Source organism: Cherax quadricarinatus, chromosome 23 (genome assembly GCF_038502225.1).
Source record: "Cherax quadricarinatus isolate ZL_2023a chromosome 23, ASM3850222v1, whole genome shotgun sequence".
Taxonomy (NCBI): domain Eukaryota; kingdom Metazoa; phylum Arthropoda; class Malacostraca; order Decapoda; family Parastacidae; genus Cherax; species Cherax quadricarinatus.
In genome coordinates, this window is record NC_091314.1 from 6,129,661 (window position 1) to 6,147,296 (window position 17,636).

General features: G+C 39.8%; 1 protein-coding gene across 2 annotated transcripts in view; it reads right to left on the reverse strand.

Moving 5' to 3' along the window:
- The window catches only part of LOC128685775 (pneumococcal serine-rich repeat protein), a 132,086-nt gene that overhangs the window by 53,705 nt on the left and 60,745 nt on the right, over positions 1 to 17,636 (reverse strand). For both annotated transcript variants that reach the window (XM_070087802.1, XM_070087803.1), the window contains 2 exons: positions 16,896 to 17,009; positions 14,993 to 15,106 (listed from right to left, as the gene is read on the reverse strand). In XM_070087802.1, coding sequence (XP_069943903.1) covers positions 14,993 to 15,106; positions 16,896 to 17,009 — 228 coding nt within the window. The remainder of the gene's footprint in view (positions 1 to 14,992; positions 15,107 to 16,895; positions 17,010 to 17,636) is intronic.

Below are 17,636 nucleotides of genomic sequence, written 5' to 3' on the forward strand. Positions count from 1 at the left end.
CAATACCAAATTTATAATGTTTTACTTTTAGCATTAGTCATAACATTAGTCCTTATCTTACCTAATAAATTCAAATAAAACGATTAAAATTATACAGTATCTCATATCATTTTTCTATTTAGGCCACCCTCCCCTCTCAAGAGAAAAAAAAAAAAAAAAAAATCTATTTCTGTAATACATCTTCTATTCTATCAAATGAGACTAGAAACCAAGAATAAAACAAAAACCATACAAAAATACACTGAAAAGTCACTGTTTTAAACCAAAAACTGTTGCAATTTTTTTCTCAAGCACTACGTTGCAGGATATTTTTATATTGTGCACACTTACTACACAGACCCATTCTCTCATATTTAGGCCCAAATTCACCACTCACAGCTTATCTGAGTGAGCTAAGCTCATGGTGTAGTACTATGGCACCGACAGTGACCTAGAATCCGTAGTACTATGGCACAATGAAAGGGTTAAAGTAATATTATTTGCACTTGTGCCCTCTGCACAGCTTTGGTGAGAAAGGGGAGCTGCACAGGCCCCTTGTCTCTCCCTCACCAGACAGTACAGTAGTACAGCCTCTCTTAATTAATGACAAGAGTTCCGTTCCTAAGACCACACTGGTAAACGAATTCATCGCTAAGTGAGGAGCATGCTATAATGGTAATGAGTTATTGTCAATTACCTTCGATATTGTTTTAATGTTACCTTTGCACCATTTATAACATTTCTGGTATATTTTTAACCCTTTCAGGGTCGAAACCCTCGATCCTTAACCCTTAACCCCTTCAGGGTCCAAGGCCAAAATCTGAAGTGGTGCTCCAGTGTCCAAGGAATTTTTGAAAAAAAAAAAAAAAAAAAAAAAAAAAAAAAAAAAAAAAAATTACAGAATTAAAGAGCATATTTTTGTGAAGGTAATAAGACAAAAAAAAAAAATTTCCGATCAGTACTTACCGAGATACAGTGCCAAGAAGTTTGTCCAAAATGATGTGGTGGCGGCAACATCGACGAATTCCACATACGCGCATTACTTTATTTAGCGGTTTTTATAGTTTTTTCTTTTCTTTTCCAATTTTTTTCTTTTCCTACTAACATTTGGGGCCTGAGAGACCAATACTGTATATAATGTATATATATAAACTCACTGTATTGAACACAATAACTGCACTAAAGTTATTATCATATTATTGTTTACCACTGTTGTTTATTACAATAAACATGCACAAATCTTGTATAATACTAATGTTTTATCATATATTTACATATTTACAATCACTGGACATGGTTTTAGAACTGCTGAAGCTTGTGGAACTCCTTGAAACAAGGCACCATGCACAGAGGCACCTTACATTCCTCACACATAAACCGAGTGTCTTTGCATCTTTGTTGTCGTCATTTTGTTTGTGCACAGACGATGCATCTCTTCTGAGCAAATTTCTTCTGAGTTGAAGGAAAATGTATTATGAAATGATCACCTTCCCTCTTCAAACGCTTGGGTATATCCTGAGTAATTCGAGGACCTTGTTGTATAGCAGGTGTTCTTACCTGATACTTCATTATGAGTTGTCTGACAACAGAAACAAAATTCACCATACGGTGGTCTGTTGCCAGTCTTTATTTGGTACATATTATATGCATTGAGCATTGAAATGTCCATGAGATGGAAGAAAAGTTTCATGTACCACTTGTAACTCTTACGAACACAATCAACAAAACCAATCTGCATGTCACATTTGTCAACCAAGCGCATGTTTTGTGTATAATCAATCACTGTCACTGGTTTTCGAATACGTTCATTAGTCACTCAATCAACTTTGCCACTGTCTTGCATTTCATTACGGTGAATGGTTGTCAACAATGTGACATCTCGTTTGTCATGCCACCGTAATGCCATGATGTCATTGGCAGTAAACACCTGCCCATCATCACCACGAGCACTTGCGTTGAGCCTGGGCATATGTTTACGATTAGAACGCACTGTGCCACACACATGTCTTGTTCACTCGCATGAAATCACCGAGTAATGGGCTTGTGTACCAGTTATCAGTATATAATGTATGCCCTTTACCAAGATAAGGTGCCGTCATGTTTCTCACTACGTCACCTGAGATACCCAATAACATTTTGGTATCTTTCAATGTTTTACTTCCCGTGTATACAACAATATCCAACACCAGGCCACTGTCACAGTCACAGAGTACAAACAGTTTTATACCAAAGCGTTTCCTCTTGCTCGGTATATACTGCTTGAATGACAGTCTACCTTTGAACAAAATCAAAGACTCGTCAATTACAAGATTCTTGAATGGATAAAAGTATATGCTGAACTTTTGTTGAGATACATGAAAACATTTCTAATCTTGTATAACCTGTCACTCCTGTCAGGCCTGGTTTTGTCAGAGAAGTGCAACATACGTAACAGTAAGATAAACCTGTTCACTGGGATGATTTCACTGAAGACCGGGGTAGAAATTAGCCGATCTGTAGACCAGTATGCTTTTACATTATGCTTACAGACACGAGGCATAAGCATTATTGTTGCAAAAAGCAAATACATTTTTGCAACAGTCGTCTCTTTCCACCTGTGTAGTCTTGACTGTGGTGATATGATCGTATTTGCCATGGTGTACTCAAAATACTTATTACTTTCCCTGGCAGTAGTTTCCATCAATGGCTGGTCAAAGAATAATTCAAAGAATTCCAGTTCATTGGCCTTGGTTCCAAGGGGACAAGTAGGTAGAATTTCACTTTGAGAGTCATCAAAGTGGTGGAGCTTGGGAACAAAATTGGGATTTTGCTGCCAATTCCAGATACGGTTTGCTGGTGGATACTGGACATTATAGGCTGGTTGTGCGGGTGGTTGTGGTTGTGGTGGGCTGGTGGCTGATGCTCCGCTTTGTCCTTGAACTGACGAGCCAGCAGCGTGGGTCCCAGCCTGGGCTGGTGAGTCATGCATGGCGGTGCCACTACCATCACCACTACCACCATCTACTGATGCCTGTGGTCTATCCATGCCAAGTGTAGCCACATCATCCTCACTATCACTATCTAAACCTGGTGTAGGGCCACGGGATGTACTCCGGGATGTACTCCGTCCCCTGGGCACAGCATAGGGTACACTACCCGAGCGCATGCGGCGGAAAACATACCGACGCTTCACTGGTGAATATGATTCCTCACTATCACTACTCGAATGATCGTCAAGCGCAATAAAATCACAATCCACATCACTATCATCATCGTTACTGAAGTCAGAGGCCTGGCCACGCGTAAATATTAGTTTTCTCTTGCGTTGAGGCACAACCGACCGTGAGTCACGAGTGCCCACACCACAGGTAGAAGGTTGAGGATCGTCAGGGTTTTCTGCACTATTATCGATATCCTGGTCATTCCTTTCGGTCACTAACTGATCAAAGCCATAGAATTCGCCTTCATTTCCACTTCCATCAGTGTCAGAAGTATCAGATAGGAAGAGGAGAGTCCCAATTTTCCGGGGAGTGAGAGCTGACTTGCGACGAGGCATGGTGAACAAGGGTAACTGAGCCGGCGTTCCCACAATGCTATGCGGGTGCCTAGATTTTTTGTTTATGGCGCACACCCACCACGCAGACCCGTTCTCTCACATAGAGGCCTATGAGCGCTTTCGCGCTAAATTTGACGGCGCTAGAATTTTGGTGTAGATCTACGGTTTGGACACAACGTGAAGCCGTAGATCTACGGGATGGACCCTGAAAGGGTTAAACGGTCCAAACATATATGTACATATGTTCTCTCGCGTAGCACCCCAAACGTATATATACGTTTTATTTGTCATTCATTCAACATTGGCACGATAGGCCTGAGTTGCCTAGACATGAGACAACGGGTGTGCGCACTCAGTGAGCGTCATATGAAAAAAATTGGGGATGCCTGGGTACCACATGCTCTTTTTTCCTATAAAAAAAAAAAAATCAAAATATTCAGGGCACTACGCAAGAGAACGTATATATACGTTTGGATCGTTTAAGGGTTAACTCCCGCTCAGGGTCAACAAATTTTTGAAAAATAAAAAAAAAAAAAATTTCTTATGAAATGAGAGAGAATCTTTTTCCAATCATAATGACACCAAAAGTATGAAATTAGATGGAAAACTTACGGAATTATGGTCTCATGAAGTTAGCAGTATCAACGATATTTACGCATGGACGATTTTGCCCACTTTTGAGCCCTATTTTTGGCCAATTACAACGTTTCAGTCTACTAAAATCATAGATATTTTGCTAGAATTCCCTTTGTTCTATCGACTGAGTACAAGACACCGCCCATTTCAACTACCCGATTTCAACTACCTAATAAAGTGGTCAGAAATGGTAATTTGGCCAATTTCACACAAATTTCAGAAAACGTCAATTTCAAAATAGGGTCCAGAATAAACAAGGCAGACATTACAGGCACTAAAATAACATTTTATCTATTCATTAGTCACATCTCCAGGCCACTCTTACATTCCTTTTGCTTTCCATTTTGAATTTTTATTCTCACAAAAAATACAAGATCTACTGTTATGTATACTACTGCATCACTGTAAAAGCGGTATAAATAACATCATCCAGGCACTTGTGCAAGAATATTAGACTCGCCAGTTGACATGTATTGGATGTGTGGCATGATTTTTTTTACTCTTGAGCATCGGCAAAAATCGAACATCTTCCCTACTTTGCGCTCAATTTTGAGGTACGTACTTGTCATCATGAAACCAATCAAGATTATCTCTATTCTGTAATATATCTTCCATTCTATCAAACAAGACCAAGAAAACAAGAATATAACCATAAATATCATACGAAAATAGACTGCAAAGTCGCTGTTTTAGCCCAAAAACACAGTCCGAGTTTTTTATTCTCATTATGCACTGTGTGCTGCAGGATTTTTTAATACTGCGCACACTGATCACGCAGACCCATTCTTTCACATCTACACCTACCAGCCTTTTCCTGCTTGATTTGAAGGCACTAGAATTTGTGTGTACTAGTACGACACCAACCCTGGTGCATAAGATGTACTAGTACGGCACCAACCCTGAAAGGGTTAAATGTTTATACAGTAGTGTACAGTAGGACCCACTTATACGGCAGGTTAGGTTCCAGGCTACTGGCGGAAAGCAGATCGCCAGAAAGCAGAACACCATTTTTTCCTCTTATAAATGTATGTAAATGCCAGATAACAAATTTACACTAACATATATTAAGTTAGCAATAGAACTAGGCATTAAAAACAATGAAAAGTAAAATACACACACAGTACACCCATTACTTACCTTAAAATATTTGTAGTCTTGATGTAGAGTGAGAGGCGAGTTTTATTTGTAGGAAGTCAGGTCTGGGAGGTATGGTAGCCAGCCAGGTCAACCCACCCCACCCCACCCACACGTAATGTTACGACATTTAATTAAAGCGCTCCAGAGCGATAAAATACATGTATACAGTACAGTGGAACCTTGGCTTACGAAAGCCCCGCCATGGACTGTTCCAGGATACGAACAGTCATTCAGTCGATTTTTCACTTCTGGATACGAACGAACTTTCAGGATGCAAACTCTCCTCTCAAGGGAGGTTCCTTAAATAAATAAAATATTTATTTCTTTGCAAAGGTTACAATGTGTGTTTACATATCATAATGATTGGAGCAAAGAAAGCCACTATCATGCCAAGGCATTTTGGGGAGACTTAACCTAATGCTTATAGACTACTTAAGTCTAGACAGGTGAAAAGTGTACTAGTAGTGGTTACCAATGTTTTGCTGATGGTGGCACCAACTACTGGCAGCTTTTTGAAGTTTCTCCTTACTGTTGTTGTTATTATTACTACAGTGGAGCCTCAAATATTGAACTTAATCCGTTTCAGGAGCTAGTTCTAAATTCGAAAAGTCTGAAAAGCGAAGCAATATTTCCCATAAGAAATAATGTAAATACAATTAATCCGTTCCACAAACCCAAAAATATTAAAAAAAAGAAAAAAAAAATTATAGAGATTAATTACAGTTTTACATACACACAGCAAATATAGTGTTCAATTATGTATTAATAAATGTAAATAAACATATAACATTATTACTTACCTTTATTGAAGATTGGTGATGGCATCTGGAAGATAGTGAGGAGAGAGAGAGAGAGAGTTGGGGTTAGTGTTTGGAAGGAAAATCCCCCTCCATGAGGACTTCAGGTAAAGCCCTCTCTGGGGTTACTTCCCTTCTCTGTGTTTTAATGCCACTAGGACCAGCTTGAGAGTCACTAGACCCCAGTCTCACAAAATAACTGTCCACAGTCCTCTGTTTCTGGTGCCTCTTTAAAATTTCCCTAAAATAGAACATGGTTTTGTCACTGAACTTGTTGCAAAGATGGCTTGTTTCAGCCTCCTCAGGGTGGTACTTCTGCACAAACATTTGGACATCATTCCACTTGGCACAAATCTCCTTAATCTTTGAAGAAGGCACCTGATCCAATCCCTCTTCCTCCTCCTCTGAAGCAAGGTCCTCATATGTGATCTGATACTGTTCCAGATGAAGCTCTTCCAGCTCTTCAGTGGTTAGCTGTTCCCTGTGGTCCTCCACCAACTCTTCCACATCCTCACCACTCACCTCCAGCCCCAGGGTGTTCCCCAATGCCACAACAGAGTCCACAACAGGCAGAGGGTCAGCTAGGTCAGAGACAGGCTCAGGGTCAGCCTCAAACCCTTCAAAATCCCTCTTTTGGACACAATCTGGCCACAATTGTCTCCAAGCAGAGTTCAAAATCCTGGAAGTCACTCCCTCCCAAGCCTTACCTATAAGGCTTATGGAGCTGAAGATATTGAAGTGATTCCTCCAGAACTCTCTTAGGGTCAACTTAAGTGTCTGTGGTCACTTCAAAGCACTTTTCAAACACTGCTTTTGTGTAGAGTTTTTTGAAGTGAGAAATGACCTGCTGGTCTATGGGCTGGAGGAGAGGAGTGGTGTTAGGAGGCAAGAACTTCAATGTTATAAAACCGAAGTCCCTTGACAAGAGGTCTAATAAGTTTGGAGGATGAGCAGGAGCATTGTCCATTAACAGGAGGCACTTGAGTGGCAAATTATTGTCTAGGAGGTATTTCCTCACACTGGGGCCAAACACTTCATGGATCCACTCTTTGAAAATTTGTCTCGTGACCCATGCCTTATTATTTGCTTTCCACAAGACACAACTTGTTCTTTATGACATTGTTTTTCTTAAACACTCGGGGATTTTCTGAATGATACACAAGTAAAGGCTTCACTTTAAATTCACCACTAGCATTAGCACAGAATAAAAGAGTTAGCCTGTCTTTCATAGGCTTGTGCCTTTTCCTCCTGAGTAATGTAAGTCCTCTTTGGCATTTTCTTCCAAAACAGGCCTGTTTCGTCACACCTGAACACTTGTTGGGGGTTTTAATTTTTCAGTGTCTACGTAAACCTTAAACTCCTGTACAAACTTCTCAGCTGCCCGTTTGTCTGAACTGGCTGCCTCACCATGCCTTACAACATTGTGTATGCCACTACGTTTCTTAAAAGTGTCAAACCAGCCTCTGCTGGCCTTAAATTCACTATCAGAACTATCCAGGAGTTTTCTTTACCAGATCGGCATGCAACTTCCTTGCTTTTTGCAAATAATGGTCTCTGAAACACTATCACCTGCCATCTCTTTATCCTTGATCCACACCAGCAACAACTTCTCAACCTGATCGCTTGTCTGTGGTCCTTTTTTTGGTTAACATATTAATACCTTTCGCAACATCAGCTTCCTTGATTTGTTCTTTCTTTGCCAGGACAGAACCGATGGTTGACTTGTTTTTCACATACATCCTGGCAAGCTCAACAAGTCTCACACCACTCTCATACTTCTGTATTATTTCCTTCTTCACATCTATGGTGTTTCTACCACTAGCAAGTTTCTTTGGGCACTAAACTCAATGAAATAATCGTAAAATGTTTGAATGAGAGCGTAGGTTAGTGCTCACTCAAGCATCAACAAAACCAGATTGGCTCACAGCACCTGCGCGGGGACGCGGACAGAGTGGGCTGCCGGACAGGTCCGGTACCCGGCGGTTCGAAAATAGGGGAGAGTTCAATAAGAGGGACAAAGTTGGTTCAAAAAAAGTGTTCGATTTTCGAAGAGTTCGATAAGTGATACGTTCGAAATTTGAGGTTCCACTCTATTATACTGTATTATGTATTATAATTATTATTATTAGTAGTAGTACGTACATTTTGAGGGGCTCTTGATCTAGGGAATTGGATCTGTGCTCCACTCACCTTTTTTCCTTCATCAATTCTATGATTAACCTCATCCTTCATAAATCCATCCGCCAACACGTCAACTCCCAAATATCTGAAAATGTTCACTTCTTCCATACTCCTCCTCCCCAATTTGATATCCAATTTTTCTTTATCTAAATCATTTGATACCCTCATCACCTTACTCTTTTCTATGTTCACTTTCAACTTTCTACCTTTACACACACACCCTAACTCATCCACTAACCTTTGCAATTTTTTCTTTAGACTCTCCCATAAGCACAGTATCATCAGCAAAAAGTAACTGTGTCAATTCCCATTTTGTATTTGATTCCCCATAATTTAATCCCACCCCTCTCCCAAACACCCTACACACTAGCATTTGCTTCTTTTACAACCCCATCTATAAATATATTAAACAACCATGGTGACATTACACATCCCTGTCTAAGACCTACTTTTACCGGGACGTAGTCTCCCTCTCTTCTACACACCCTAACCTGAGCCTCACTATCCTCATAAAAACTCTTTACAGCATTTAGTAACTTACCACCTATTCCACATACTTGCAACATCTGCCACATTGCTCCTCTATCCACTATCATATGCCTTTTCTAAATCCATAAATGCAATAAAAACTTCCCTACCTTTATCTAAATACTGTTCACATATATATTTCAATGTAAACACTTGATCTACACATCCCCTACCCACTCTGAAACCTCCTTGCTCATCCGCAATCCTACATTCTGTCTTGCCTCTAATTCTTTCAATAATAACCCTACCATACACTTTTCCTGGTATACTCAATAAACCTATTCCTCTATACAGTGGACCCCCGGTTAACGATTTTAATCCGTGCAAGAGGGGTAATTGTTATGCGAAATAATCGTTATGTGAATGAATTTTCCCCATACGAAATAATGGAAATAAAATTAATCCGTGCAAGACACCCAAAAGTATGAAAAAAAAAATTTTTTACCACATGAAATGTTAATTTTAATACACACAAACTGAAAAAGGCATGCACAATTACATGACACTTACTTTTATTGAAGATCTGGTGATGATTGATGGGATGGGAGGAGGGGAGAGAGAGTGTTAGTGTTTAGAAGGGGAATCCCCTTCCATTAGGACTTGAGGTAGCAAGTCCTTTTCTGGGGTTACTTCCCTTCTTCTTTTAATGCCACTAGGGCCAGCTTCAGAGTCACTGGACTTCTTTTGCACAAGATATCTGTCCATAGTGGCCTGTACCTCTCGTTCCTTTATGACTTGCCTAAAGTGTTTCACAACATTGTCAGTGTAATAATCACCAGCATGGCTTCCAATAGCTGTGTGAGGGTGATTTTCATCCATGAAGGTTTGCACTTCAAGCCACTTTGCACAGATTTCCTTTATCTTTGTAGTAGGCAACTTCTTCAATTTCTCTCTCCCCTCCTCTGAACCAGTTTCCCCAGGTCTGGCCTCTTGCTCTTGAAGTTGATCTATCAGCTCATCAGTGGTTAGTTCTTCATTGTCCTCCTCCACCAACTCTTCCACATCCTCCCCACTAACCTCCAACCCCAAGGACTTTCCCAATGCCACAATGGATTCCTCAACTGGCACAGGATTCTCAGGGTTAGCCTCAAACCCTTCAAAATCCCTTTTGTCTACACATTCTGGCCACAGTTTCTTCCAAGCAGAGTTCAAGGTCTTCTTAGTCACTCCCTCCCAAGCCTTACCTATAAGGTTTACACAATTGAGGATATTAAAGTGCTCTCTCCAAAACTCTCTTAGAGTCAGTTGAGTTTCTGAGGTCACTACAAAGCACCTTTCAAACAGAGCTTTTGTGTACAGTTTTTTGAAGTTTGCAATAACCAGCTGGTCCATGGGCTGCAGGAGAGGAGTGGTATTAGGAGGCAAAAACTTCACCTTAATGAAGCTCATGTCCCCATAAAGTCGCTCTGCCACGTCTGTAGGATGACCAGGGGCATTGTCTAACACCAGGAGGCACTTAAGGTCTAATTTCTTTTCAGTTAGGTAATCTTTCACATTGGGGGCAAATGCATGGTGTAACCAGTTATAGAAAAAGTCCCTAGTGACCCATGCCTTACTGTTTGCCCTCCACAGCACACACAAATTATCCTTGAGGACATTCTTTTGCCTGAACGCTCTGGGAGTTTCAGAGTGATACACTAATAAAGGCTTAACTTTGCAATCACCACTAGCATTGGCACACATCAACAAAGTAAGCCTGTCTTTCATAGGCTTATGTCCTGGGAGTGCCTTTTCCTCCTGAGTAATGTAGGTCCTGCTTGGCATTTTCTTCCAGAACAGACCTGTTTCATCACAATTAAACACTTGTTCAGGTTTCAGTCCTTCACTGTCTATGTACTCCTTGAATTCCTGCACATATTTTTCAGCCGCTTTGTGGTCCGAACTGGCAGCCTCACCATGCCTTATCACACTATGGATGCCACTACGCTTCTTAAATCTCTCAAACCAACCTTTGCTGGCCTTAAATTCACTCACATCATCACTAGTTGCAGGCATTTTTTTAATTAAATCCTCATGCAACTTCCTAGCCTTTTCACATATGATCGCTTGAGAGACGCTATCTCCTGCTAGCTGTTTTTCATTTATCCACACCAATAAGAGTCTCTCAACATCTTCCATCACTTGCGATCTTTGTTTCGAAAACACAGTTAAACCTTTGGCAAGAACAGCTTCCTTGATTGTCTTTCTGGTGCCCACAATAGTAGCGATGGTTGATTGGGGTTTCTTGTACAACTTGACTAGGTCGGCGATACGCACTCCACTTTCATACTTATCAATGATCTCTTTCTTCATTTCAATGGGAATTCTCACCCTTATTGGTGTACGGTTGGCACTAGAAGCTTTCTTGGGGCCCATGGTCACTTATTTTCCAGAAACAGCACCGAAAACACTGTAATAATACGAAATATTCCGAGTGTATGCTTGGATGTTACCGCGGAGGCTGGCTGGTAAACAATGGCACGGGCGGCACATGTGAGGCTGGCTGAGGGCGCACATTGGACGCGTCTCGGACGAAAATCGGTGAGCGGGTTTTTAATCGGTATGCGCGGCAAAATTTTTGCGATTAAAGTAAGCGGTATGCGGATTAATCGCTATGTGATGCCATCGTTATGCGGGGGTCCACTGTATAATATAATAATACTATATAATATAATAATAATTATAATAATAGCCGGCTTCAAAAGGCTGTCACTAGATGGCAGTGTTCATCACAACAATGCTAGAGCGGTTATGGCCACCTCCACTTGTCACATAATGGCATTTTACTTATTCTAGAGTATATATCAGATTTCTATGCTATTTATATTGTTTATTATGTCATATTAGATGAATTGTGATAGATAAATAAGTCATAGAGTTGATTTTAGGGAAATTATTGATTTTATAGTGCCTGGAATTCCACTGGAACAAATTAATTCCATTTCAATTAATTTAAATAAGGAAAACTGACTCTGCAAATGAGCAAATCCAGATGCGAGCATGGTCAGGGAACAGATTTAACTCATTAGTGGAGGTCCCACTGTATTGAAGTATTTTGCTGTGCCTCCTGAGAGCAGGAATTCCATTGGAATGAAATAGAGGCTTTTCAATTAATTTAAATGAAGAAAATTAACTCAGCATACGAACAAATCAGGATAGGAACAAGGTCACGGAATGAATTAAATTCGCAAGCCGAGGTTCCACTGTACATATATTAATTACCTTAAAATATCTGTAGTCTTAATGTAGGGTGAGAGGCGAGTTTTTTTTTGAAGGAAGTCAGGTTTGGGAAGTACGGTAGCCAACCAAGGCAGCCCTCCCCGCTCCACCCCACCCACACAAAATGTAAACAAACCAGATGAACACGTCTGGTGTTCATTCACGCACGTTTGTGTTATACCATAATACAAACACTTTACATTGTGTACAAGTTGTCTCCACATTGAAACAGTAGAATAAATAAAGACCAACACTTCAATTCTCATGTAATTTTTAGAAGGAATGATGCTCTGACAATTATTATTACAAGTTATTATTATTACAAGTTATTATTATTACAAGTTATTACAAATTATTATTACAAGTTATCATTATTATAATCATAATAAAAAAGAAATGCTAAACCTACAAGGGTCATGAATAGCTATAGATAGAGTGAAGGCATATGAAAGGAATAAATTTCTAGAGAATTGACTAGAGAAAACATAATTCTTCGACTCTCCTACCAAACGTTTGGAAAACAAATTTTGTATTTCTGTCAACTTTTATACTGTGGGTGTATCATGTTTATTATATAATTTTGAAAAAAATATCATAGATGGATAAATGGAAATGTCTATAATAACGTAATATACGACATTTAATGCACCCAAGAGATTATATGGCGTCAAGTAGAAAGACTCTTAGTGATTTTAAAATGTACCTACAAGCCAGCACAGTGTATAAGTATATTTAGGTACAGGTGCACATAAGTATAATTATCAAAGTACAGTGGACCCCCGGTTAACGATTTTAATCCGTGCAAGAGGGCTCATCGTTATGCGAAATAATCGTTATGCGAATTAATTTTCCCCATAAGAAATAATGGAAATAAAATTAATCCGTGCAAGACGCCCAAAAGTATGAAAAAAAATTTTTTTTACCACATGAAATGTTAATTTTAATACACACAAACTGAAAAAGGCATGCACAATTACATGACACTTACTTTTATTGAAGATCTGGTGATGATTGATGGGATGGGAGGAGGGGAGAGCATTATCTTCTTACTGTTTAGAAGGGGAATCCCCTTCCATTAGGACTTGAGGTAGCAAGTCCTTTTCTGGGGTTACTTCCCTTCTTCTTTTAATGCCACTAGGACCAGCTTCAGAGTCACTGGACCTCTGTCGCACAACAAATCTGTCCATAGAGCTCTGTACCTCCCGTTTCTTCAAGACTTTCCTAAAATGGGCCATAACATTGTCATTGAAATAGTCACCAGCACGGCTTGCAACAGCTGTGTCAGGGTGATTTTCATCTATAAAGGTTTGCAGTTCAAACCACTCTGCACACATTTCCTTAATCTTTGAAGTAGGCACAATGGATTCCACAACTGGCATAGGCTTCTCAGGGTTAGCCCCAAACCCTTCAAAATCTTTCTTAATTTCCATACTAATTCTCACCCTTTTTACCACAGGGTTGGCACTAGAAGCTTTCTTGGGGCCCATGGTCACTTATTTTCCAGATACACCACCGAAAACACTGTAATAATACGAAATATTCCGAGTGTATGCTTGGATGTTACCGCGGAGGCTGGCTGGTAAACAATGGGACGGCCGGCACATGTGAGGGCACATTGGACGCGTCTCGGACGAAAATCGGTATGCGGGTTTTTAATCGGTATGCGGGGCAAAAATTTTGCGATAAAAGTAATCGTTATGCGGAAAAATCGCTATGCGATGCCATCGTTATGCGGGGGTCCACTGTACATATAAAATATGCAATAACTTTAAAACACTTGAAATTTTGGAAAATTTCCAAACATAATAGAGAGTTGTGCTCACGAAGAATGTAAACAAAGTGGGTGGGGAGCGCCATATTTGAAAGACCGCTCACCGTATAGCAAATTCTGGTCATAATTTGAAATTGCTGTATTATCGGAATGCCGTAAGGCGAAACGCTGTAAAGCAGGACCCTACTGTACTGTATACTGTAATAAAAATAATAGAGGAAATCAGCTCTAATATACATTATATAGGTATGCATACTGGTCAGAGAGCCTGTCATAAGTCCAAGGTGTTGACAAACAAGTACTGTACGTCGCTAAGTGAGGAAAGGCTGTAGTGAGTATGTATGATTATTTGACCTGAAATGATTACTCAAATACTATTTGTTTTGTTACTATTTACTCCAAACTGCAAGTTAAGTTCCATCACACACTGCTTAGGATTACTCAATTATGCAGTAAAATCTCAATTTGACGGACCCCAATTTAACAGACTTCAGATTTAAAAGAGAGAGAGCATTCAGAAACAAATGACGAAATCCAATACTACAGTGGAACCTCAAATATCGAACTGCTCCCAACTCAACCAATTATGTAAGTGTATTTTTGCAAGTGCTTTTATAAGTGTATTTTTGAGGGTCTGAAATGAACTAATCTAATTTACATTATTCCTGATGGGAATAAATTCGTTTGGTAACGGCACTCAAACAGCCATCTGGAACGAAGAAAGTTCGATATTTGAGGTTCCACTGTAAATCCAAAATTGTCCATTATTGGTATGGTCCTCTGGGTAGAGTGATTTTACATTTAACAGTCTTAAATCTACTGAGTAAATTTATTTTAAATTTTGATGGGCAAAATTCATTAATCTATGATCGTCCATTATTGTTGCAATAGTGAAAAACCAATCTCATAATTCTGATTTACCAAGTCAATCAGCCTTAATGGGCAGCCTTCTATTAACCCATTAAATCAAGGAGTCACTGCATTTAGTGTTACTTAGAAATGATTTGCTGTCATAATTCCATAATTTTTTTTTTAATAAATTTCAAATAAAACTAGCACTGTCATGAATTTCATTTGATTTTCTTACTCTGTATTTCTGCATCACACCAACATTAAGGTAATTTATAGGTATTATACACCATAAGAACATGAAATAAAAATGTCATAGCAGCAAATTTAGTGTATTACAGCAAGTGTTCATCCATATAAAATAGTACAGTTTTGAATTACCTTTATCAATCCACTCCTTGATATAGCTCACCATGACCTTCTCTTCATGCTTCAGAGTTTCTTCTATTTTATTTTCCAAAGCCATCCCATCTTGGTAGTTGCACTTATGTACACCTAAAGACAAATTTAAAAAAAAAAAAAAAAAATGGTTACTTGAAGCAATTTTTTTTTTTTTTTTTCAACAAGTCGGCCGTCTCCCACCGAGGCAGGGTGACCCAAAAAAGAAAGAAAATCCCCAAAAAGAAAATACTTTCATCATCATTCAACACTTTCACCACACTCGCACATTATCACTGCTTTTGCAGAGGTGCTCAGAATACAACAGTTTAGAAGCATATACGTATAAAGATACACAACATATCCCTCCAAACTGCCAATATTCCAAACCCCTCCTTTTGTTGGGCATAATTAATGTTTTAACTGATAAATACAGTGGTACCTCAGGATACAAACAGCTCAAAACTCAAACAATTTGATATGTGTATTAATGCAAGTGCTCTTGTAAGTGCATTTTTAGGGGTCTGAAACAAATTAATTTAATTTACATCATTCCTTATGGGAACAAATTCGTTCGGTATCGGCACTCTAACAGCCTCCTGGAACGAATTAGGTTCGTATCCCGAGGTACCACTGTATTTGTTGATACAGAAAAAGATCTATGCCTATTGTGTCCTATCTAAAATCTATTTTTTAAGCTTGGTCTTGCATGCACGAAAACACGCATGCACTCCATCTCACACGCACTCACACACTCAATCTCTATCTCTGTCTACTGTCTCTACCTCTATCTCTGCATTTTTCTCTCTATCTGTCTGTATCTCTATCTCTGTATCCCTGTCTGTCTGTCTGTCTCTGTCTGTGTATGTCTCTCTCTACGTCTATGTCTCTGTCTCTATGTCTGTGTTTCTGTCTATGTCTGTGTTTCTGTCTCCCTGTCTGTCTCTGTCGCTCTGTCTTTGTCTCTATGTATGTCTGTCTCTGTCTCTCTCTATATCTCTCTCTCTCTCATCTATTAATATTTTTTATTATCACACTGGTCGATTCCCACCAAGGCAGGGTGGCCCAAAAAAGAAAAACTTTCACCATCATTCACTCCATCACTGTCTTGCCAGAAGGGTGCTTTACACTACAGTTTTTAAACTCCAACATTAACACCCCTCCTTCAGAGTGCAGACACTGTACTTCCCATCTCCAGGACTCAAGTCCGGCCTGCCGGTTTCCCTGAACCCCTTCATAAATGTTACTTTGCTCACACTCCAACAGCACGTCAAGTATTAAAAACCATTTGTCTCCATTCACTCCTATCAAACACGCTCACGCACGCCTGCTGGAAGTCCAAGCCCCTCGCACATAAAACCTCCTTTACCCCTTCCCTCCAACCTTTCCTAGGCCGACCCCTACCCCGCCTTCCTTCCACTACAGACTGATACACTCTTGAAGTCACTCTGTTTCGCTCCATTCTCTCTACATGTCCGAACCACCTCAACAACCCTTCCTCAGCCCTCTGGACAACAGTTTTGGTAATCCTGCACCTCCTCCTAACTTCCAAACTACGAATTCTCTGCATTATATTCACACCACACATTGCCCTCATCTACACACATCAATACATTCACGTATGAGCACCGTACATTTGACGACAAATCAGAATGAGTAGTAACCTTCATAATGTCATTGTTAAGTCTGAGAAGCAGTTACAAGTGCGTCATGTTGAGTCATAAAATGAGCTATCTGTTTCTTATGTTGTAATTTCAAGGGGTACCTGCACACCAAAAGTGCCCTCCTTACAACAGAGCACCCGACAATCTTGACTTAACTGCAATTTTGAAACAAATAGCAACTGCATATAGAGAATTACCTAGTTCATTTTTTTTAGATTTTATAAAGCATGTTGAATACTAACCATAATGACCATCTAGCTTTACTTTCAGAATTTTGTCAAGAAAACGAAAGTTATTGAGCCCTGACACGCAAGCAGCAGCTTGCTTCAATGACTGGAACCTGAAGAGAAGTTCATCTGAAGAACAAAAAAGGTCCATTAATAATGCAGTAATTATGTGATATGGCAAAAACATTAGTACAAACATCCCCTGCACCTAAGACTCCACTTGTTCTGGGAAAGCCATTACCAGTCATGTCATCATCAGTTGTGGGTGGCCAGAAACACCAAGTCACACACCTTTGGTGCGTGATGTGTGACTTTGGTGGCTACTCCCAGTACCACAGGCAACCTACAGTAACACTCATCAGAAACCATGCCTGGAGGCCACCTCTGGCGGTCGTCAAGGCTGTATTCCACCTGTACACCACCAGTCATTTAGCACTCCCATAATCAATTCCCATCGAGTAGGATAACATGACCAAAACAGTACAATTATCTCTTCTTCAGCCTAGGAGCTGATTCTCACAATGGAAATTTTCCCCATCAATGAGTCAAAATAAAGAGGTGGTTGGGGATGAGGAAAAGCAGGTTTAGATTTCATCCAAGGAAGGGGACAGGAAGTCCAGTGCCTTAAGCCAAGAGCCATTCCCCACATCATGGGAAGCTCCTTGGGGTTTACTAAGTTGAACTTGCTTCCCTAGCTTTCTAGGTTAAATGAAGATACATTATGTATAACTTTTTGGTTGCACTTTACAATAGTGT